Source organism: Caretta caretta, chromosome 11, assembly GCF_965140235.1.
Source record: "Caretta caretta isolate rCarCar2 chromosome 11, rCarCar1.hap1, whole genome shotgun sequence".
Lineage (NCBI taxonomy): Eukaryota > Metazoa > Chordata > Testudines > Cheloniidae > Caretta > Caretta caretta.
In genome coordinates this window covers 79599929-79622742 of record NC_134216.1, presented here as the reverse complement: position 1 = coordinate 79622742, position 22814 = coordinate 79599929, and the positions used below count along the sequence as shown (strand labels likewise).

General features: G+C 43.3%; 1 protein-coding gene across 8 annotated transcripts in view; it reads left to right on the top strand.

Annotated features, from left to right (window-relative positions):
• PCNT (pericentrin) overlaps positions 1-22814 on the top strand; it is a 239033-nt gene that overhangs the window by 91759 nt on the left and 124460 nt on the right. For all 8 annotated transcript variants that reach the window (XM_048869001.2, XM_048868996.2, XM_075118197.1 and 5 more), the window contains 5 exons: positions 2263-2501; positions 3578-4047; positions 4743-5319; positions 7001-7234; positions 21507-21671. In XM_048869001.2, coding sequence (XP_048724958.2) covers positions 2263-2501; positions 3578-4047; positions 4743-5319; positions 7001-7234; positions 21507-21671 — 1685 coding nt within the window. The remainder of the gene's footprint in view (positions 1-2262; positions 2502-3577; positions 4048-4742; positions 5320-7000; positions 7235-21506; positions 21672-22814) is intronic.

Below are 22814 nucleotides of genomic sequence, written 5' to 3'. Positions count from 1 at the left end.
TTTCTCTACTTTAGTGTTACAAGAAACACCTAGACCACTAGCAGAAAGAGATTGGAGGGAAAAAATCCTGTTCCATATCTCTTCACTTTGTTTGATTTTTATGGCTTTAATAGCACTTAGTGAATAGGAGGGTTTACTGTCTTTCCTGCATATTCAGTAGGTAAGTTTCTTCGTTTGTGCAGATCTTTCTCACAGCTTTGGGGGGAGAGAATTATTTTAAAAGTCAGGAAAATATTACTTTAAAATTTGCCAGAGAGCTCAGGCTAAAGTAGTAATCCCCTCCTAAAAACTCAAATCTTTTGCTATTTTACTACTGTTGTATAACTAAGTTTAACAAAGGAATGTTCTGTCTGGGTGTAAGCCACGTTTTATTCAACTTCTCACCAGTGTCCCTTTTTTCCTGGAAGAAGCATGCTGCTTCTAACCTATTTATACTAAAACAGTGCAAAGCAATTTCAAGAGTTTTTTTATATAAATTTTACATGTGCCATGAAGGTGTGGGGAGGAGATAGTGGTAGTTCTTATATTTATTTCCTCTCTGAGATAGTATATGTGAGAGGAAAGCTTTTTGGACTTGGCATCCATACCCTGAAAGATAGTCAGAGTTAGTTGAATACCATCAGTCAGATGTTATTTAATTTGCTATTTATCAAATCATTTATAAAAGGTATACTATATTTCTGTTATTCAGCAATCTATGTAAGATACTGTACAAACTGTTCAAATTAAAAGGTTTCAGAGTAACAGCCGTGTCGGTCTGTATTCGCAAAAAGAAAAGGAGTACTTGTGGCACCTTAGAGACTAACCAATTTATTTGAGCATGAGCTTTCGTGAGCTACAGCTCACTTCATCGGATGCATACCGTGGAAACTGCAGCAGACATTATATACACACAGAGACCATGAAACAATACCTCCTCCCACCCCACTGTCCTGCTGGTAATAGCTTATCTAAAGTGATCATCAAGTTGGGCCATTTCCAGCACAAATCCAGGTTTTCTCACCCCCCACCCCCACACAAACTCACTCTCCTGCTGGTAATAGCCCATCCAAAGTGACAACTCTCTTCACAATGTGCATGATAATCAAGGTGGGCCATTTCCTGCACAAATCCAGGTTCTCTCACCCCCTCACCTCCCTCCAAAAACCACACACACAAACTCACTATCCTGCTGGTAATAGCTCATCCAAAGTGACCATTCTCCCTACAATGTGCATGATAATCAAGGTGGGCCATTTCCAGCACAAATCCAGGTTTTCTCACCCCCGCACCCCCATACACACACAAACTCACTCTCCTGCATTGTAGGGAGAGTGGTCACTTTGGATGAGCTATTACCAGCAGGAGAGTGAGTTTGTGTGTGTATGGGGGTGGGGGGGTGAGAAAACCTGGATTTGTGCTGGAAATGGCCCAGCCACAGCGCTGGCTCGGGGGCTGCACCTCGTGGCTCCCGGAAGCCGTGGCATGGCCCTGTTCTGGCTCCTTCGCTCTCCAATGGGAGCTGCAGGGGCGTTGCCTGTGGATGGGGCAGCGTGCAGAGCCGCCTGGCTATGCCTCCGCATAGGAGCGGAGAAGGGACATGCCACTGCTTCCGGGAGCCACTTGTGTAAGCGCTGCTTGGAGCCTGCACCCAGTTAGCTTCTCCCCACGCCACAACCCTGATTCCCCTCCCGTTCTCCAAACCCCTTGATCCCAGCCTGGAGCACCTTCCTGCACCCCAAATCTCTCCTCTCCAATCCCACCACAGAGCCCGCACGTCCAGCTGGAACTAGCACTCCTTCCCGCACCCTTGCCCCAGCCCTGATCCCCCTCCGAACCCCTTGGTCCCAGCCCAGAGCACCCTCCTGTACCCCAAACTCCTCATCCCCAGCCCCACCCCAGAGCCCGCACCCCAACCTCAATTTCGTGAGCATTCATGGCCCGCCCTACAATTTCTATTGCCCGATGTGGCCCTCAGGGCAAAAAGTTATCACCTGTTCCTCCTCCCATTTACATTTTAGATGCTGATAGGCTTAATGGTGATAGGCAGTGGTGATGTATAGTAGATTAAAAGGTAGTGCATAGATTCCAGTGCCAGAAGGGACCATTATAAGAAATGTAAGTGGAGAGATTTTATTACGTACTTCTTGGTAGCCTTGAAATCGAGAGAGCCACTGATGTTTGCTGTTTTACTGTCATTACTGAACTTAATTTTTTTACTTTTATGAATGATCAAGATCCTTTAGAACAAACTACAAAATGTTTTTTTCACCGTCAATCCAGAAATTACCAAACTGCGTCTACAGAGTGCTCAAGATGCAGCGCGCCAGGTTGAAGCAGAGGTTGTTGAACGAGTATGTGTGCTGGAGAATGAGCACAAAGCTAAACTCTCCCTCCTTCAGTCTGAGAAACAGTACATTGCAGAACTGCAGGGAGAAATACAACACTTAGAGAGAGAGAGTGCTAAACTAAAAGACAGTGGTGTCCAGCATGAAATCCATCTGAAAGAGGAGATGGAAAAGGTAGTATGCATTAGTTTGTTTTTTGCATTTAATATGAGATAACTATGTCCAATACAACATCTGCCAGGCATAAAGCAAATTAATGGGAATAGTGACTGGAACGATACTTACCATTTGAACTTTCTTGTCTGTAGTGGGGTCTTAGTATTAATGGGAGTTGCATAGCTAAAACCTTGTAAGTTCTGATGAGTTGGGTCTGCAGATGGGTGATACATATGTAAAGGTTGAAGAATGGGGTGAAGGAGGTTGAAGTTGAAAATGAGGTTGAATAGTTTCATAGGACCTCAATGACACCTATTCTTCAACCTTTGCCCATAAATCACACATTTGAAATTCTTTAATACCATTTCAGATTTTTTTGTTTGCGCCCTAACCTGCGGAAAGATTAGAATCTGAAGTGCTAAATGCTTATTTCCCCTTGTGAAATGACATAATGGCAAGTATAGGGAATGAGAGGAGGACAAGGATCTTAGACATAAGTTGAAAGTCTTCAAAATGCCGTAAAGCCTGAATTTATGTAAAAATATTTTTTGGAATTTAGTCATTATTTAAATCTTCCTTTACTATTCTTTTGGAATTCTTAATAGTGCTTTGACTTAAATAAGGCATCAACAAATTGACACTTAAATCTTGTGTTTTGTTGTGAAAGCTGACCCAAGCACAAGACTTGAATATTTAGATGGTTCTTAGAAGATGGTAAAATGTTAATTTTTTGTGCGTGGTGTGGCCCACCTTTTCATGCAGTGTGTCCTGAGGGCCACTTTTTTTCTCGTTCACCAGTCACTGTCACACAGATCACTTCCTCCTATTTACAGTTCTATAACATCCCTGCGTCAACTACAGCAATTGCTTAGGTAGAAAAGTAAAATGTTTAATGCATTTTAGCTGTCTTTTAATGTAATTTAGCAGCTGAAAGTGTGGTGGTAAACCCAGGACCTTATGACTAGTCGAATTTCTGAAGACCCAGTGGTCCACAGTTGAGGATCTGTAGGAGTTTAAATGGCTAATAAGAATATTTTATTCTGAACATTTCCAGTTGATATGGTTTCATCTCTTTATTTTTGTAATGTTCATAGATAAAATGTAGACTTGTTGATGATCACAAGAATGAATTAAAAAGAACTCAAGAAGAGGTCCAGCAAATGGAACAAGTGCACAAAGAAAAGGAGGAGGAATGGAAGTGTGAAAGAGAGGCCCTGAGGATCAAAGTTGAAGAGAAGTTATCATGGTTACGTACAGAACTTGAAGACAAGGCAGAGTATGAGAAACAAACTTTGCAAAAGGAGTTTGAACTTCGTGAAGCTGAAATGAATCAGCTTCGGGATCAGCAGGCTGCCAGAATTGTAGAACTGGAGAAGTCCCTAAAGGAGCAGCAGAACAATCTGCAGCAGCTAGAGGATAGCTTAGCAAGTGTGCAGACTACACAGAAAGCTCAGTATGACAGCGAACTGCAAGCTGCCAAGGCACTCATGGAAAAAAAGTTGGAAAAAGCCACATTTGGGCTCCAAGAGGAATGTGCAGCTAAACTTATGGAAGCACAGAACAAGTATGTAATTAATTGGTTTTTACTGTTCTTGTTTTAAAACCTCATAAGAAATGGCAATTCATAATTTTGTCACTTGGTGGCACCAAAAAATTATCTAAATATAACCATGTATATTATTTTAGCAAGGAGTGGTAGTGTTATCCATGAAGTCTCACTGCTAGATTTTACTTCATATAAATACACACTAACACCAGCAATTATTAAAAAATAATCACTACAGTATTACATATAGAAATAAATGGCAACTTCAGTTTTGTACTTTTAGCCTCCTAATAAGAGTAATATCCAGCCCTGCCTCCCTCGGTTGCTTTCTGTTCAGTTCACAGTAAACTGAAGCGCCGAATGTGTTTACAAAGCAGGTACCACAGATTTCCCCACACTGTCCTGTTAATATACCTTCATTGTGAGTTAAAGGGAATAATCTCTGTGCATGCACATTAAATGCTTAGCTTTGTGGATGCTGCCACCTATATTAATGATTTTTGTAATATGGGCACTTGTCTACTAAGCAGTAACCTGAGATGACCATCTCACTTTAGAGAGTCATTGTACTGTTCTAAGTTAATTCCTTTGTGTTACTATGGATAAAATGGGTAAAAATGTGGTGATCAAATTTAACAATTTTTGCCTAGTTTTTCTTCTTTGCATCTTATCAATGCTTGTTTGACAACATTCTTAATTTTCTTGGAAATTAGATTTATGGAGGAACACAAAATTATGACTCAAAAATTCACAACAGAGCAAGAGCTTCTCCTCCAAGAGTTGAAAGGGAAGCATGCTGATGAGCTAGAACTCCAGAGTCAACAGCTACAGGAGAAGCATAAGCAACATATTTTATCCCTCACAGCTGAGCTGCAGACAAAGCACCAAGCTGAAATTGAGACACTTACATCTACATTACAAAGCAAACAGCAGGCTCATCTTGAAGCTCATATAGCTGAGCTGCAGGCAAAGCATCAAACACAAATTGATGAATTGGAAGCTAAACACTTGTCAAATCTGGATTCTTTGGAGTCTTCATACCTGTCTGAAATTCAGATTATACGAGATGAGCACAAACAAGCTGTTGAGGATCTACAGATGCATTTCATAGCGCAGCTGCATGAGAAGGATAAGGCGAATCAAGCAATTTTGACTCAGGAAATGGAAAGGCTGAAATTAAAACATTCTGAAGAGCTGCAACTTTCACAAGACAATCTGAAAATTGAGCTAGCTACTATTCATATTGAAAAACTTAAAGCCATGGCTGCTGAGCTGGAAGAAGCTCATAAGGTGAGTCAGGGGAAAACAAGACAGTAAGATGACCCTCTTTGGTTTTGAGTTTAGATTGATTTCAAATGAAAGACTGTTGGTTTTCTAGAGTTGTTTCGTTCCATTTGCAAAATGCTCTATTGATTGAGCAGCTGCTGCTTAACTCCTTTGTAATCGTTTTCTTAATTATTAAGAACAAAGGCAAAAGGAGAGATTATAGGCAAATACATATTTAAATATGATCATTATGCAAGCTTAGATACTGAGTTTAATGGAAATAAAAAGTTTTTCTTCTTTGTTACTTTCACTACGTGTGAAAATGTTTAAAATCTACAGGGCTTGGAAATGAGAGAATAGTTCATACATTTTCCTCAACAGTTTTATTACTTCCCATAGGATATCATTTTGGAGAAGTGCAATCACTTACTTTGTATAAAGTATTTTTAAAATTATTTTGAAATAAGAATTTCAAAACACGTTTTGCATGAACCTTCTAGAATGGGCAGCTGCCTGCAGTTTTTTGCTTTTCCTTATGTAACAAAATTTTTATATTTTGAAAATGGTTTCAACCACAGTGCAGTAAGGAAGAGCTGGTAATTCTTAAGAACAATATAGTAGTAAAGTTGGTTCTTGATTGTTACTGATATTCTTCCTTAATGGTACATCATACAGAAATATTCTAAACGGCAAGCTCAGATCATCATTTATTCCTTTGGACCCTGTTGAGTAAACTGGCTGAGGGGAAGCATAAAAGGTGGCAGTCATAGGACAATAACTCTTTTGCTTCAGTCCTAGTGTGTGACAATACTGCATCTTTTATCTAGCTAAGTTATACATTTTAATGTGTGTATATATAGTACAACTTAATTGGCACTCCAAAAACCTTCCATTTTGTAGCTAACTTCATCCTTCTCATTAATTAGTTCTAAGCAACTTGTTAAAGGTAAAAATACTCTTAATAGATTCTCAGGTTTCAGCAATATCATAGTAAACCTACGATCCTGCTAAATCACATTTTGCATAATTTTCGAAACTTGAACAGAATTTAGGAAGTCTTGAAATATGTTACGCTTCCAGTACATTGAAATAACATCTTCTAAGGGTGTTTGAGAGTGCTTTAGCTTCTTGTTATGTATCATGAGTCCCAGAAGTAGGGTAGTGGCTTGTTGCTAGGATATAAAGTCCCAGCAGATGCTATTGAATATTTTCCTTCTGTTGAGTAAGGACACAAAGGGCATCATTTTGTACTGGTTTATTTAGAGCCTACTAAATTTTTGTAAGCCTACTCGATTATACTGAAGATAGGCACAAAAGTTGCCACTCTTTGCCCCTCATTCAAGAAAGCATCCCTTTTCATGTCAACACTTAAATTGGTGCTAAAGTTCCACTGAAGTCTCATGCTTAAGTGCTCCTGATTGTAATGTGTTTGATGTCGGGGGGTTGTGGTGATGAGAGTTGTATGTAGGAAGGAATAAGAAGACCTATAGAGATGTAATTTCTTATTACTAGTAAGTTTTAAAAAATAAATTCAAAGGTAAGTGAAGTGCATGCTCAGTCAGGGTCCAGGAGATGCTGGTAGTAAATATTCACTTATGTGGTTTGGAAATTCACCGGGCAGAGGGTAACTTTAATCCTGCAGCATACCATTCATGAACTGGATATAATGAGGATGTTTGCTATTTTTAAATGAATAATATTATAGGAAGATTTGAATACAACTCTTCAAAATCAAAGATGTTTGTTGGAAGAAGAAAATCATAAGGCTCTGGATGTATTGCGTGAAGAAGTATTGCATATGGAGGAACATCATAAAAAAGCACTAAAAGAGCTCCAAGATCTTCATGTGGCAGAAGTTCAGAAACAGAAAGAAGAATACTCCTGGCAGCTGCAGGAAGAGCTAGAGAAGCTAAAAGCACAGCATGAACATGAAGAGGAGGTAAGGACTGCTCAAATAGCTTATCTTCTAAAATAGAACAGATAAAATTTTGTTACCTTGAAAACAAAAATCACCAGTTATGGAGTTGGATACAACTTGATTTGATGCACTCGTGTAAGTAAAGAAACAAAACAACCTTGAGACATTTAAACCTACCTCTAATCTAAAGTACATTAAAATTATAATTCTCTTCAATATATCGACAAACAAATTTATTTAGCTTAGCTTATCATGCCTGTATATGTGTGTAGTCTTTTGTTGTTGATTTTATCAGACCTTCATTTTCCTCACCGGTTTTTTTTAACTGAAAAATTTTAAACATCCTTTGTAATTGAATATGTGTACCCAATACTGACTTATTTTTATGTTGCATTATCTATTTAAGGGAAGGGAATAGTTATCTTGAAGTTCAATGTGAGAATAAGTGAACTGTTTTGAGCAGGTTTTTTCAGTGGTACTTAGGCTTCTAGATAGCTGTCACTTTTGAAAATGAGATTACAGTTCTTACCTTCTTTCCTTGGAGCGTTTCCCACTTCTTTTGTTGCTAGTGTATGTACAGAAGGAAGCAAGCTTCTTGAATGAAGTCCAAGAAACATTTTTCATTATGCTTCTTGGCTAGTGTTAGTTTTTGTTTTTTTTCTTGAGTTACTGCTGTAGTACAATAGAATCCAGCTTTTTCTGGCTTCAGCTGTGTACCACAGATGTTGTAGTGAGTCCTCAAATGACTAAGATTTCATTATTGCAGTATGTACTGAAAAATAATGAAACACGTTTACAAGTGTGCTCTGAAGAGTCACAAATAATTAAAATTGAACTTCATTTAAATACATCTGACAAAATAAATGAACAACATTTCTTTTAAAGAAGGGACACTTTATTCTTTGAGCACCTGTCCCTATGTGTATTCCACTGTAGGTACTTATGCACTTTATGTGCCGGAGACTGGAAGTTTCTTGCTGGCAATCTCTGGTGGTCCACATACGTGCCTTTGCTCTCCTTGTGTTCTCCACTGAGAGTATAAGGGGCAGTGTGGACTGGCGGCATTTCCGGTTCTTTTGTACTGCTGGATGTTCTGAGACAGAGCCCTTCAGTGTCCAGAGCTGCTCCTCTGTCTTCAACCTGTAAATATTGTACATATTTTTTATAGTTATCTAGTTAGTTTGCTTAGTATAGCTAGTTAGAAATCCTCTCCCCAAATCTGGGAGCCCTTCCCAGTATGGGGTTAGATTATGCCCAGATTATCGGGCTTTAAAAAACTGTATCTCTTGCCGGCACTCCTTTCTGGTTAGCAACGATCATCGGTGGTACCTTACTGCACTTTGCAACATGATTATCTGCCATTCTTTTCCCAGCCAAACCTGGCAAGTACAGGAATTCAGGCTGAGGAAAAACTTTATGGAGCATGCATTGAAGCCTTAGTCAGACCCGGGCTGGGGGATCCCCTTGTATATCTAGTAGAGGTAGCCAGAAGTGTGCTTCCTAGCACCACAATGTCTGACTCAGAAGCAGGAAAGAGCGGTGCCAAAGACCTTTCTCCCCGGGCTCCCCAGAAGAGCAGGAAGTACTTCCGTAAGCACAGGAGCACATCCCCCTCTAAATTCACCTCAAAGAGGGGATCCCTCCCTGACTTTGAAGTCAGGCAAGTCTTATCACCCTGGTCCCATGGATTTAGGTCCATCTAAGACTTACGGCTCTGTAAGAGGCGTGTAAGAGCAGAAGTACTTCAGTACCAGCCTCGACATCTGTGCTATCTACTCCAATACTGGCCAGGATTAGGCAGCAGAACCTGAAGGATGGAGAACTGTCAGAACCAACCAAGAAAAGTCAGCAAGACCTCAGCACATTGTCTGTACTGCCAAGATCTCATAAGGAGCCATCAATCACATTGGCTCCAGTGGTGCAGAGGGACAAGACTGCACTCCCCTAAAAGGATACAGACTTTAATCACTCCGGAGGATATTTTTGTCCTTTGGATCCATAATCTCCAGTAATGATGGAACCAGCTCCCAGCAGAAAGATTTTGACCCCAACAACTGAAGGACAAGATAAGGGACAAACCTCCCCTCTAGTAGTTGTTGCATCCCCACTCAGTTAGGACCACCGACACTGCCTATGGAAATGCACCCAATGTTTTCACTTCAGGGGAATTGGATGTGTCTGAAGAGCCAACATCACCTCAACTGAGAGAGGTCAGCCCAGAGGAGGGATTGAGAATCTGCTGGGCCACATCCCAGCCTCGTAAATTGGAACATTCTCCTCAGGACCAGTGGCATCCAGGGGGCCTCCACAGCCTACCTTCGACTCCTTGAGCTGCCCTTACTTTGGGTCCATGGGACTTGTATATACGGGTATCATGACTGCATGTTGTCCTACTGGGAGTCTCATCAACCTTCTCCAAGAGATCAGCCAGAGGTTCCCCCAGAGCCCATGGAAAAGGGGAAAAAGGAACTGGAACCGCTGGTCCTACTGGTACTGACAGGGTATCATCCTCATCTTCTGAGGAGTCAGTTGCTCTAATGTTACTCTCTCTCCTGGATGATCACAGACAATTTCAAGAGCTGTTGTGGATGGTATCAGAGAAGCTCCAGGACCTCAAGAAGAGGTTCAAGGGGTACACCACAAGCTCCTGAACATCATGCAGCCTGTAGGATTTAGTCTGGTAGTGTTCTCAGTGAATGAAGCCATCCTGGAACAGCCATATAGCACAGCCTGGCAACATGTACTCAAGAGGGCAGAGAAACAATATGTCGTCCAGTTAACGGAACAGAGTTCTTATTTACTGACATTGCTCCATACTCATTGGTTGGTCAGGCAGCCACTGAAAGCACCAGGCCACAGCTCCCAAGGGGTGCTCCTGCAGATAAAGAGGCCAAGTGCTTGGACCTTCTGGGGAGGGGAGATTGGTATTCACAACCACTAACCTCGAATTGTGAACATTCAACTGCTAAGTGCTGCTGTCCAGATATGATTTTAACAACTATTTGAAGTGCTTGGAGTTCAAAAATAAACTCCCACAAGAAGATAGGACTCAATTTCAAGACCTTTTTGATGAGGGCATGTTGGTGTCCAGAACCTCTGTACAAATCACCATGAATTGTGGATATACTCTTTGGGTTTCCTGGGGCGGTCCAAAATATGGGATAGAACTTGCCTTTCATTAAACTAACCTTTTCAATTAAAAGACAGGCCAGTCTTTGCATTTGCTAAAAGACTCCAGGACAACCCTGCTTTCAGGATGCATGTACAGCAGCGCTGTTAGAAATATTGCAAGCAGCTGTACAAGCCCAGCCTGTTGCCACAACCCTTCAGTCACCAGCGATATTCTAAGCTGCCTCGTAAACAACAGAGGGTGTGAAAATCTAGATTGATTGCTCCTAACATTTCCTCTACATCCACCCAACCTTATCCCCCAGACAAAAGATCTCTTTGATGGGATCTTGAGTGCTGAGAACCTTCATTGATGCCATCTTTACTGGATTATGGTGTCCGCTTTGCTGGCCACCTAGCACAGTTTTCCCAGAACTGGAATGTGATAACTGCAGACAAGTGGGTGTTGAATATTATCCATTCCAGCTATATCACTGAGTTCACCTCATCATCCCTCCAAAAACCATTTATGCATCCGTCTTCAGGGACCACTCTCACAAAGAGATCCTCCTTCAGGAGATAGAATCTCTTTTTAGGAGAGCGGGAAGAGAATGAGTCCCACTTCAGTATCAGGGAAAAGGGGTTTTATTCAGTATTTCCTGATTCCCAAGAAAAAGGGAGGATGGAGACCCATTTTTGACATCCAATGCAGAATTTTTATTTGCAAATTGAAATTCTGGATGGTCACACTGACATCGGTAATTCTGTCCTTTGATAGAGACATTTGTTTCACAGCTCTCAACATGAAAGAGGCGTATTTTCATGTAGATATCCACCCTTGTCACAGACGGCACATCAGGTTCTTCTTCGAGTGCTGTCCCTGTGAGTGCACCACTTCTGGTGTCGGTGCAACCCAGCGTCGTTGATGGGAGATTTTCGTTGGCAGTGTCCATCTTGGTCGCGCATGCATAGTGGTCATCTCGCGGTGCCTTTGGTGCCTCATCTAACGCGCGTGCAATCTGAGCCCTTCAGTTATTTCTCAACCGTTCTCGGCCTGAGGCAGAGCTCTGTAGCGGTGTCAGTGACAAACTAGGAAAATAAGTAGGAATAGTTTTTCAGTGACAGTTAAGTTTCAGTTCATTAAGAGTTTAGGTAGCTTTCAGTCTCCCTTTTTCTTCTTTCAAACCCACCCCCCAACCTTTCATTTTCTTTCTGTTTAAAAATTACCTCAGCGAGGGACATTAAAAACATGCCTGGTTCACCAGGCTTTAAAAGATGCATTTTGTGTAAGGACACGATGCCAATTTCTGATGGCCACTCGCTCTGCGTCCGCTGCTTAGGGAAGTTGCACATACTGCAAAAGTGGATTCACTGCAGCAACCTCAAGGCCAGGGCTAGGTGTGATAGAGATCTCTGCCTAAAACTTATTGTCCTGAGAAGTCCCGACAACTAGCCTTTGACTCCGGACAACAGGGCCCCTCGACAGGAGAGACTCTGGGAACCTTGTAATCTGATGTGACAAAAACATTCTTCCTCAAAAAACCCGAAGAAATGATCCACATCCTCCCTGCTGGGAGAATGTTAAAGAGAAAACTATCTCCTGCATGATCACTGTCCTTGGTGCTGACCGTATCGAATGTGAGCACCTTTGAGGCACGAGGAACCTCCGGCACTGCCTGCACCTTGACCTCTGCCAGCAAGGTTGAGGAGTCGAGGGGCAAATACAAGCCAACCTCCTCCTCCACGGCACTGACAACGCCATTGCAAGGGGTGGCACCACAACCATCTACAATAGCGATGCCTGGCAGCACCAGTGTCATTATCAGTGTCGTCACAGTCTGAGAGATCCAAGTCGGCACCAACGGCACCAGTCAAGCTGACACATGCTCAACTGGCACCGAACACTGTACTGCAAAAATTGTCAGCACTGACAGACACGGTACTGAAACCAGCGGAATTTCACCGCTTCACACAACGCATTGATATGGTGGTCTCCATTGTTCGGCACCAATGGCTCCCCAGTGTAGATGGCACTGGAGCAGCCAGATTCCCCCATCGCCCCTCCTTTGTCAGGCGATGAGGATGATGACCAGGAGGATGGCATCTTTTCATAACACCATTCCTCACCAACCAGCATAGGACAATCTCTGGGAACTACGAGATACAGAGACCAGTACGCCTGAGACATGCAGTCTTGGTATGGACATAAAATCATAGGACTGGAAGGGACCTTGAGAAGTCATCTAATCCAGTCCCCTGCACTCATGGCAGGGCTAAGTATTATCTAGACCATCCCTGACAGGTGTTTGTCTAATCTGCTCTTAAAAATCTCCAATGAGGGAGATTCTACAACCTCCCTAGGCAACTTATTCCAGTGCTTAATCACCCAGGCAGTTAGGAAGTTTTTCCTAATGTCCAACCTAAACCTCCCTTGCTGCAATTTAAGCCCATTGCTTCTTGTCCTATCCTCAGAGGTTAAGAACAACAATTCTTCTCCCTCCTCCCTGTAACAACCTTTTATGTACTTGAAAACTATTATCATGTCTCCACTCAGTCTTCTCTTCTCCAGACTAAACAAACTCAGTTTTTTCAATCTTCCCTCATAGGTCATGTTTTCTAGGCCTTTAATAATTTTTGTTGCTGTTCTCAGGATTTTCTCCAATTTGTCCACTTCTTTCCTGAAATGTGGCATCCAGAACTGGACACAATACTCCAGTTAGGGCCTAATCAGCGTAGAGTAGAGCGGGAGAATTACTTCTCATGTCTTCCTTACAACACTCCTGCTAATACATCCCAGAATGATGTTTGCTTTTTTTTGTAACAGTGTTACACTATTGAATCATACTTAGCTTGTGGTCCCAGATCCCTTTCTGTAGTACTCCTTCCTAGGCAGTCATTTCCCATTTTGTATGTGCGCAAAGTCAACTTCATCTGAAGGCATCGCTCCACCATGACGAGTTAACCTGTTCGGAACAAGTAAAACTGGTGTTAGTAAACAGCAGAAAACCAGCTATGCATACCACTTACATACAAAAATGAAAAAGGTTCTTATGGTACCAGAACAAACATGTATCTGTGCTCTCAGCACCACTCCTGTTAGTCTTGGACTACAATATTAGACCTAAAGAACTCAGGGCTTTCCACACGCTTAGCTAGGGTACACCTCGCAGTCATTACCACTTTTCACCATAAGATTGATGTCATCTCAATATTCGCACACCAGATGATGAAATGCTTTCTCATGCGCATACAGAATATGTACCCGGAAATAGGCAACCCTCCGCCAGCATGGGACTTAAATCTGGTACTCAGAAGCCTTACCAGAACCCCATTCAAACAGTTAGCCACCTGGTCTCTACTTCATTTGTCAGTGAGTTAGCATTCTTGGTCTCAATTACATCCGTGTGACAAGTGAAATAGGGGCTTTCATGGCTCATCCTTGGTACACCGCATTTTTCATGGACAAAGTCACCCTGAGACCACATCCAAAATGTATATGCAAAATAACATCCTCTTTCCACTTTAGTCAACCGATTTACCGGCCTACGTTTTAACCCAAACCCCATGTGAATATACAAGAGGCTGTCTTACATTACACATCCAACGCACATTAGCGTTCTACCTAGACAGAATGAAGCTTTTCCAAAAATCCCTCATTTCCATGACCGAGCATTCCAAGATATGATGCACCGCAAAAGTCATTGGTCTCCTAAAGCCTGGAAAGGACCCGAGTCAAGCATCAAGCTGTCGTCCCATATCATTATTGTTGGTGTGCTTCCAGGCACTGGAGCGCTTGGTCCTACACCACATATTACCCAACGTGGAGAGAAGTTTGAGCCCTGACCAAGCCAGCTTTCACGAGGCCATAGCACATGTTGAAAATGACTTCCAGAGAAACTTGAAAACAGGCGCTGTTTTCATTGACCTAACAGCGGCGTATGATATGGTATGGCACACTGGCCTACTTGTGAAGGTATCACGGGTCCTGCTACCTTGGGTCACAGGTGTCATTGAACTGTTCCTCTGCTATAGGCAGTTTAGAGTCCATATGGGGGAGAAGACGAGTGCTTGGAGACAACAGAGCAATGGGTTACCCCAGGGCTCTGTGCTTTCGCCAACCCTGTTCAACCTTTACATCAATGACCTGTCAACAACGGAGTCACGAAAGTTCATTTACACAGACGACATCTGTTGCGGTACCCAGGCCTGGACATTCCATGTGTTTGATACCCCCTTAAACCGGGACATGACAAAGTTAGCTGACTACTGTAAAACTTGGTGCCTCCAGTCAAGCGTCATAAAAATGTCACCACTTTGTTCCATCTTCATCACGCCAGCGCAACCTGAGAACTGAATGTTTATCTGAATGGTCAGAAGGTGAAGCATGAAGTAGAACCGGTCTGTCTAGGTGTGACCTTAGACTGGACATTGAGTTACCAGGCCCACAGAAGAAGACATAAGCTAAAATTAAGACGTACAACAATCTTCTTAGCAAACTGGCGGGTTCGTCATGGGGTGCTCATTCTCCAACCCTGCGGATGTCCACTCTTGCCACCTCGTATTCAAAGGCCAAGTACTGCGCACCCATATGGAGCTGATCGTCCCACACCAAACTGGTGGATACGCAGTTACGTGCCGCCAGGTGTATCCTCTCCAATACCCTGCGTCCAACTCCACTACCCTGGCTCCCAGTTCTGAGCAATATTGCTCCTCCTCATATCAGACGAGAGGTTGCCACTGGCAAGTTACTGGAGAAAGTATGCACCAACTCAAGCCTGCCACTGCACAATAACCTTTTTAAACCACCAGCTGCATGTTTGCCATCACGTCGCCCATTATGCTCTCATCCGCCACGCCAGGATGTTAGGGCAAAAACACTCTAGCGAGAGGAATAGATATCTGTTATAATCCCCAACCAGTCCTTCCTTGGCAACCCTATAATTTGCTCATCTGGTTTTGACCTGCCCCATCGCTAATGGTCTGTGTTGAACAGGTTCCAGACTGGGCAAGGCCTCTGTGCAGCCAACTAGTATTGCTGGGGCCTTCGCGACAGCCCTTTGTGCAGCTGTGGCGCAACACAAACGATGGCGCACATTGTTGATGAATGCCTGCTGACTACGTTCAGCGGTGGCCTAGAAGAACTGCATCACGCCACTGAAGATGCCATCGCTTAGCTAGACGACTGCACGCACTAAATAAATACTGTATGGTAGAGAAGGAACTGAGGGTGTTGGGTTGCGCGTGCACTAGATGAGTTGTCAACGGACACTGCTATGGACTAGATGATGCGTGACTCAGATGGACACTGCTACCGAAAATCTCCAGTCAATGGCGCCGGGATGCACCAACACCGGAAGTGGAGCCACCCATAGGGACACACGTCTCCAAGAACCTCCGTTACTGCAAAGGGTGAGTAACCCTCTCTTTGTAGTAGCTCCCAACCGCTACCAATACAGGGTATTGACCTAACAGCACCCTGAGTATTTAAGAAAGTGTTTGCAGTAGCAACAGCACAAGGCCATCACAATGGCTCCACCATCTTCCGATACCTAGATGACTGACTCCTGACAGGCAGATCCTGTCTAGAAGTTCTGGCATCCACATCATTGCTGCACCATCTCCTAACATATCTTGGAATCTGTGTAAACACACAAGTCATCCCTGAATCTGATACAAAATACAGACTTCATATGGGCGACTCTGGAGTCAGTGAGGATGGGAGCTTATTGCCACGTCATGAGCATGTTAATCTACCAGGCTATGCACAGTCCTTGAACATTAGTTTGGGTATGCCTCATGCTATTGTGGCATCTGGTGTTATGTACTTACATGACCATTTGTAAGTCTGCACCTCTCTTGCCTGTAGGCCTGACTCTAAATAGTGTATGTGCTAAGCAAACACGCCATGACAATTCCCTCCAAGGTTGAAGGCCTTGCTGAAGTGAGAGAAGACGCCAGGGGTGGGTGGGTGGGTGGGTGTGTGTGTGTGTGTGTGTGTGAGTGAGAGAGTTTCTTTCCTCACTCCCACACCAGACAAAATTATATTTATGGATGGCTCCTGTCAAGGTTCCTTCCCCACTCTGAACGCTAGGGTACAGATGTGGGGACCTGCATGAAAAACCTGCTAAGCTTATCTTTACCAGCTTAGGTCAAAACTTCCCCAAGGTACAAAATATTCCACCCTTTGTCCTTGGATTGGCCGCTACCACCACCAAACAAATACTGGTTACTGGGGAAGAGCTGTTTGGAAACATCTTTCCCCCCAAAAATACTTCCCAAAACCTTGCATCCCACTTCCTGGACAAGGTTTGGTAAAAAGCCTCACCAATTTGCCTAGGTGACTACAGACCCAGACCCTTGGATCTTAAGAACAATGAACAATTCTCCCAACACTTGCACCCCCCCTTTCCTGGGAAATGTTGGATAAAAAGCCTCACCAATTTGCATAGGTGACCACAGACCCAAACCCTTGGATCTGAGAACAATGAAAAAGCATTCAGTTTTCTTACAAGAAGACTTTTAATAGAAATAGAAATAAATAGAAGTAAAGAAATCACCTCTGTAAAATCAGGGTGGTAGATACCTTACAGGGTAATTAGATTCAAAACATAGAAAATCCCTCTAGGCCAAAAACTTAAGTTACAAAAAAGATACACAGACAGAAATAGTTATTCTATTCAGCACAATTCTTTTCTCAGCCATTTAAAGAAATCCTAATCTAACACGTACCTAGCTAGATTACTTACTAAAAGTTCTAAGACTCCATTCCTGGTCTATCCCCGGCAGAAACAGCATATAGACAGACTGAGACCCTTTGTTTCTCTCCCTCCTCCCAGCTTTTGAAAGTATCTTGTCTCCTCATTGGTCATTTTGGTCAGGTGCCAGCGAGGTTACCTTTAGCTTCTTAACCCTTTACAGGTGAGAGGAGTTTTTCCTCTGGCCAGGAGGGATTTCAAAGGGGTTTACCCTTCCCTTTATATTTATGACAGCTCCGTATTAGACTGGAGAGCCCACATGGATGACTGCACAGTGCAAGGCACTTGGACACCTCGGGAGACCAGAATGCATATAAATATCTGGTGTGTTAAGAGCAGTTTGGGAAGCCTGCAAGACATTCTTACTGCTCATATGACCTTGATATGTTCTGGTAATGTCAGAAATCATAATGACTGTGTTCTATGTCAACTAGCAGGGAGGGGTGCAATCCATCCCACTGTGCATAGACATGGTGAACTTATGGGGCACCACTTTACCCTGTCAGCAGTGCACCTTCTGGGTGCTCACAATTCACTGGTGGAAAGCCTCAGTAGGGATTATGCCACCAGCCACGAGTGGGAACTACACGATTCTGTAATGAGCAGCACTGTTGCTCAGTAGGGAGCACCTACTTTGGGACCTTTTCGCATCCCAGATGAAGAGGAATTGCAGCACGTTCTGTTCCAGAGGAGCTCAGGGTCGTGGCTGCAAGAGTGATGCTCTCCTACTTTCTTGGATGGGTCATCTGAGGTACACCTTGCCTCCCAATCCACTCATTCTTCCGCAGAACTTCAAGTTCCACAAGGACACAGTGCTAATCATCCTCATTGACTTCCATGTGGCCTGGACAGTTCTGGTTCCTGGCCTTATGCAGATGTCAACCTGTCCACCCATCAGCATCCAGTCTGTCCTGGATCTCTTGACCCACGACAACAGCAAGGTCAAACATCCCAGCCTGATCTCTTGTCATCTCATGGCTTAGTATTTGGATGGGTATCACACCTAGAACAGGTTTCAGAGGAACAGCCGTGTTAGTCTGTATTCGCAAAAAGAAAAGGAGTACTTGTGGCACCTTAGAGACTAACCAATTTATTTGAGCATGAGCTTTCGTGAGCTACAGCTCACTTCATCAGATGTTTACCGTGGAAACTGCAGCAGACTTTATATACACACAGAAACCATGAAACAATACCTCCTCCCACCCCCACCCTAGAACAATCACGTATGAAAGCAGTACAAGCCATTCTAAGAAATACCAGAAAGGATTCCACCAGAAAATGTTACATAGTTAAGTGGAAACATTTCTGTATGTGAGCCCAGCAATACCATATGTCCCCTGAGACAGAAGACATCCTGCTATTCTGGATTTATCTTCTTGCTCTGAAGACTGTGTATCTTTCCTTTAGCTGACTAAGTGTTAACCTAGAGGCAATCAGCACATGTCCACCTACTAATTGATGACTACTTCATCTTCACTCGGTGACAGTCATGTTTCTGAAGGGTTTGATTAGAACCTTTCCACCAATAATGCAACCAGTTCCACAATGGGATCTCATTTAGTACTCTTGGTATCGTCTAGGTTGCTGTTTAAACCATTAGCTATGTGTTCAATGTTCCAGTTGTTGATAAGGTTGCCTTCCTTGTTGCCATCACTTTGGCCAGAAAGGTAAGGGATCTTAGAGCTCTTATTACTCCTGGGGGAATTCTGCACCAACAAATTAAAAATTCGGCGCACAATATTTTAAAATTCTGCATATTTTAGTTGTCGAAATAACACAGTACAATCACTGTGGTTTCAATTATTTCTGTAATTTATTTAAACTGCAATAGAATGGATGAAGAATGGGAGTGGGGAGCACTGGAGGAAATCCGCAAATGCCCTTGCCTAAAGTAAAGTAGCTAGGTTTGACCCTTTCTTTCTAGTTATTAGTCAACAAATATAGGCAGCCGTATGCTCAGTGTTGCATCATAGGCAACTGAAGAGCAAGTGAGGGCTGGGGAATCAAACTCAAAATTTATATTGGCTACTGAACGTCTCCAGAAAGGTCAGTAGCGTGTAACAGTTCATGGAGCATACTTCGACAGGAAATTTTTCAGTCCAAAAAATTTAGACCAGTTCTAATCACTAAAGCACCATAAGCATTTATAAAGCCATACTGTCTTTTACAACACTCTGGCAATGTGTAAAGGAGTCTTAAAACTTTTACACCTTTTTATACTCCTGGGGGAATTCACAAAGACAATTGGAACAATTGACTAAGCAAGCAAGCTGCTACATTCTGCTCTGACTGAGGGGGCAGAGCCTGCTCCATGCCTACCTCCTCAGAAACACCCTGAAGCCCCTCCACGCTAAGTGTACTGCAAAAGTGAGTGAGAGGAACAGTGTCTCTGTCTCCCTCGCACACACATGCATGACTGCCCACCCCCCTCCAGGTGGTGGTTTATGTTTCTACTGGCTGCTCTGGGCGCCCAAACCAACCTGCTTGCGCTGCTGGGGAGGGGCACGTCATCACTCTTGCACCTTCCCTTTGCTTCCCCGTCAGAAGTAAATTTTGTGCAGGGAAACAAAAGAAACCTGTGGGGGACATAAATTCTGCGCATGTGCAGTGACGCAGAATTCCCCCAGGAGTAAAGCCGTTTTACCAATTATGGCTTATAACCAATTTACCATATATAGTACAGGACAAAGTCTCACTAATTTCAGGCTGCACCTGAAATTCACCCCTGAAGTAGTTTTGGATTTCCACATAAACACATACCTGTTTTCTTTTCCCTAAGCCTCTTGCCACCAGTGAAGATCCCTTGATGTGAAGCATAATTAGCTTTTTACTGGCAAAGAATGAAATCTATCACAAAGCTGCCTCCATTGTTTATTGCCATTGTGGAATGAATGAGAGGACAAGCTATAGCCTCTCAGACTCTCTAAGTGGATTTTGGGCTGTATTCTACTTTTATTTGGTGAATCTTCCTCTCCCACACTGTGTGTGGGCTCATTCTGCTAGAGCACAAGCAGCTTCACTAGCATTGCGTCAGGAGGTGCTCCTGCTTGGAATTTGCAAAGCAGCAATATGGAGTTCTGTTTGTACCTTCAAAAAACATTATGCCTTAGTTCAAGCCTCCACAGCTTATGCATTCTTTGGTGTGGAGGTCCTACAAACATCTTTACTGCCTGCAGCCTCGCACCTGACTCTTCTGAGTACTGGTTTTCAGTCACCCACAGTGGAATACACTTAGGGATCAGCACTTGAGGAAGAAAGGTAAGTTATTTACCTTTATAGTAACGAGTTCGTCAAGATGTGATCCCTATCTATATTCCACTATTCACCCTCTTTCACCTCTGCTTCAGATCCTATCCATTAAGTGAGGTTAGAGAAGGAACAGGAGAGATAATTGCACAGTACCGCCCCTTATGCCCTCGGCATGGAGCATGAGGAGAGCAAGGATGCAGGCACTGACCAGTTGGATGCTGTTAAGAAGAATCTTCTGGTCTCAGGCTCATGTAGTGCATGCGTATTCACAGGCAGAGTGCCCATAGGGACCATGCATCTCGAGTAACTCCAATTACTATAAGATTAGTAACTTCCCTTTTTTATGATACATTATTTTGCTTTTTCACTCATTGCTCTGCAAAATTCAGTAGTGAGCGATGGGACTGTTAATCATAAGTGCAATTTCTGTGAGTTTGAATGGCAGTGTCCCCCTTGCAAAAGTGGTTTACCTTTGGGGAAAACATTAATTTCCTTTGGTTTGGGGGGAGGGAGGGGAAGGGGGAGGTGTCTTTGAGCTGCTAGTATCAGACAGGTTGCTGTACTTTAGGGTGACCTGAAAATATGTACTGTTTGTCCCTTTGGGTTTTCTTCAGAAGAAGTATACGCCTGGGAAGTTAGCTTTGTTGATCAAGTGAAAATTCTCATCCTTTAAGTGTCTTGAGCCTGGAAACAGGATTTTCCATCAGTCTAATGGCCGCAGTGATTGAGTTTACAAAGGAGAATGCAGCTGAAATTTTCCTAGAAGCCCAATATCACTGGTCATTGGGTAACTGTTATATTGTTTTAATGAGGCACAGCTGCCATTTGTTTGACTCCCCTTTTTCTGGTGTATTTCCATGAACCTTATGGGCATCAGAAGATACAAGCAGGTGGTGTGCTCTGCAATCTGAGTTGCTCATTCGATTAACTAGGCAATTAGTTTAGGAGGACTTTGGTGCCAATCTCCTCTCCCAGAATCCTCCACCTCCACTTCCACCTGCCTGTATCTTTGCGAACTTGCACAGAGATCAGATCTGGTTTCCTTCAGTCAAGATGGAAGTGGAAGTATGGCAGTTCACACCAGCTGAGAATCTGGCCCTTAGGGTTGGAGGGAAAATCACTGTGGGATATGGGAGTTACTGATTTTTCTCAATAATAAAATTGATTAAAAAATCTTACAGATGTATGCCTCTGCTTCTGCCTCTGAAGTGGAAACTGTGCGAACAGCTCTCCTAGCTCAGTTTGAGGAGGCGAAATTGAAGCAGCAGCTTCAGTTCCAGGATGAGATTGAACTGCTCAAATGTCAGTCAGAGGTATTACTGGAACAGCAGATTACACAACTAAAGGTGAGCTCTAACTAAAATGTTTTTTAACAAATTCTAAAATTTATGTTCCAAAATTAGTGGAATTTTCTGAGGTTTAACAGTTATTACAAAACCTTTTCCCCAGATTGTCTTTTTAACATCCTAGAGACATAGGAGTTGAAGATAGAAAAATGGTCTATGGGCCAGATTGCTTGCTAGTCACATGAGTCTAACTCTTCAGATTGTTTCTGTCAATTAAATCACATTAAAAGGGACTAAAAATACATTATGTTCCTAACTTCACTTTTTCATGTAAGCAGTTAATCTATTTGCCACAGACATGCTATGCAATCATGAATGGGAATAGATGTGGTTCATGAAGGTGTCTCTCTTTTAAGATGTCTTCTGCTTTTACTTTTCTCCTTTTTGCTTTTGGGTAAAAGTGTTTACATTTTTTTTTAATACGTTGTACATAAACTTTGTAAATGTGTATTCTGAATTGGAGAACAACCCATACAATGCTGAAAAAAATACTACAGTAACTCCTCACTTAGTCGCCCCGGTTAATATTGTTTCGTTGTTACATAGCTGATCAATTCGAGAACATGCTTGTTTAAAGTTGTGCAATGCTCCCTTATAACGTTGTTTGGCAGCCACCTGCTTTGTCCACGGCTTGCAGAAAGAGCAGCCTGTTGGAGCTAGCTGGTGGGGGCTTGGAACCAGGGTGGGCCAGCAGCCCCCCTATAAGCTCTCCTAAGTTCCCTGTCCAGCAGTCAACCAGCAGGCTATCAATTGCTGGGCAGTTCAGCTGTCCCTCCTCCCACTGCCCTGTGATGCTCCTGCCCTCTGCCTTGGCGCTGCTCCCGGGAGCCTCCTGGTTGCTATGTGGGGAAGAGGGGGGCTAATGTCAGGGTGTCCCCCTCCTGCCCCCCGCTTCTTTACCCCATCTCCACAGAGCCAGGGGGGACGGGACGGGACGGGACGGGACACAACAGGGCTCGGAATGGAGGGAGCTTGCTGGCAGCAGCTGCTATCTCAACTTGCTGATCTACTTAAAAAGGCATGCATCCAGCGAAGTGGGTATTCACCCACAAAAGCTTATGCTCCAGGACGTCTGTTAGTCTATAAGGTGCCACAGGACTCTTTGCCGCTTAAAAAGGCAGTGTACTTAGTGGGGTCAGCATA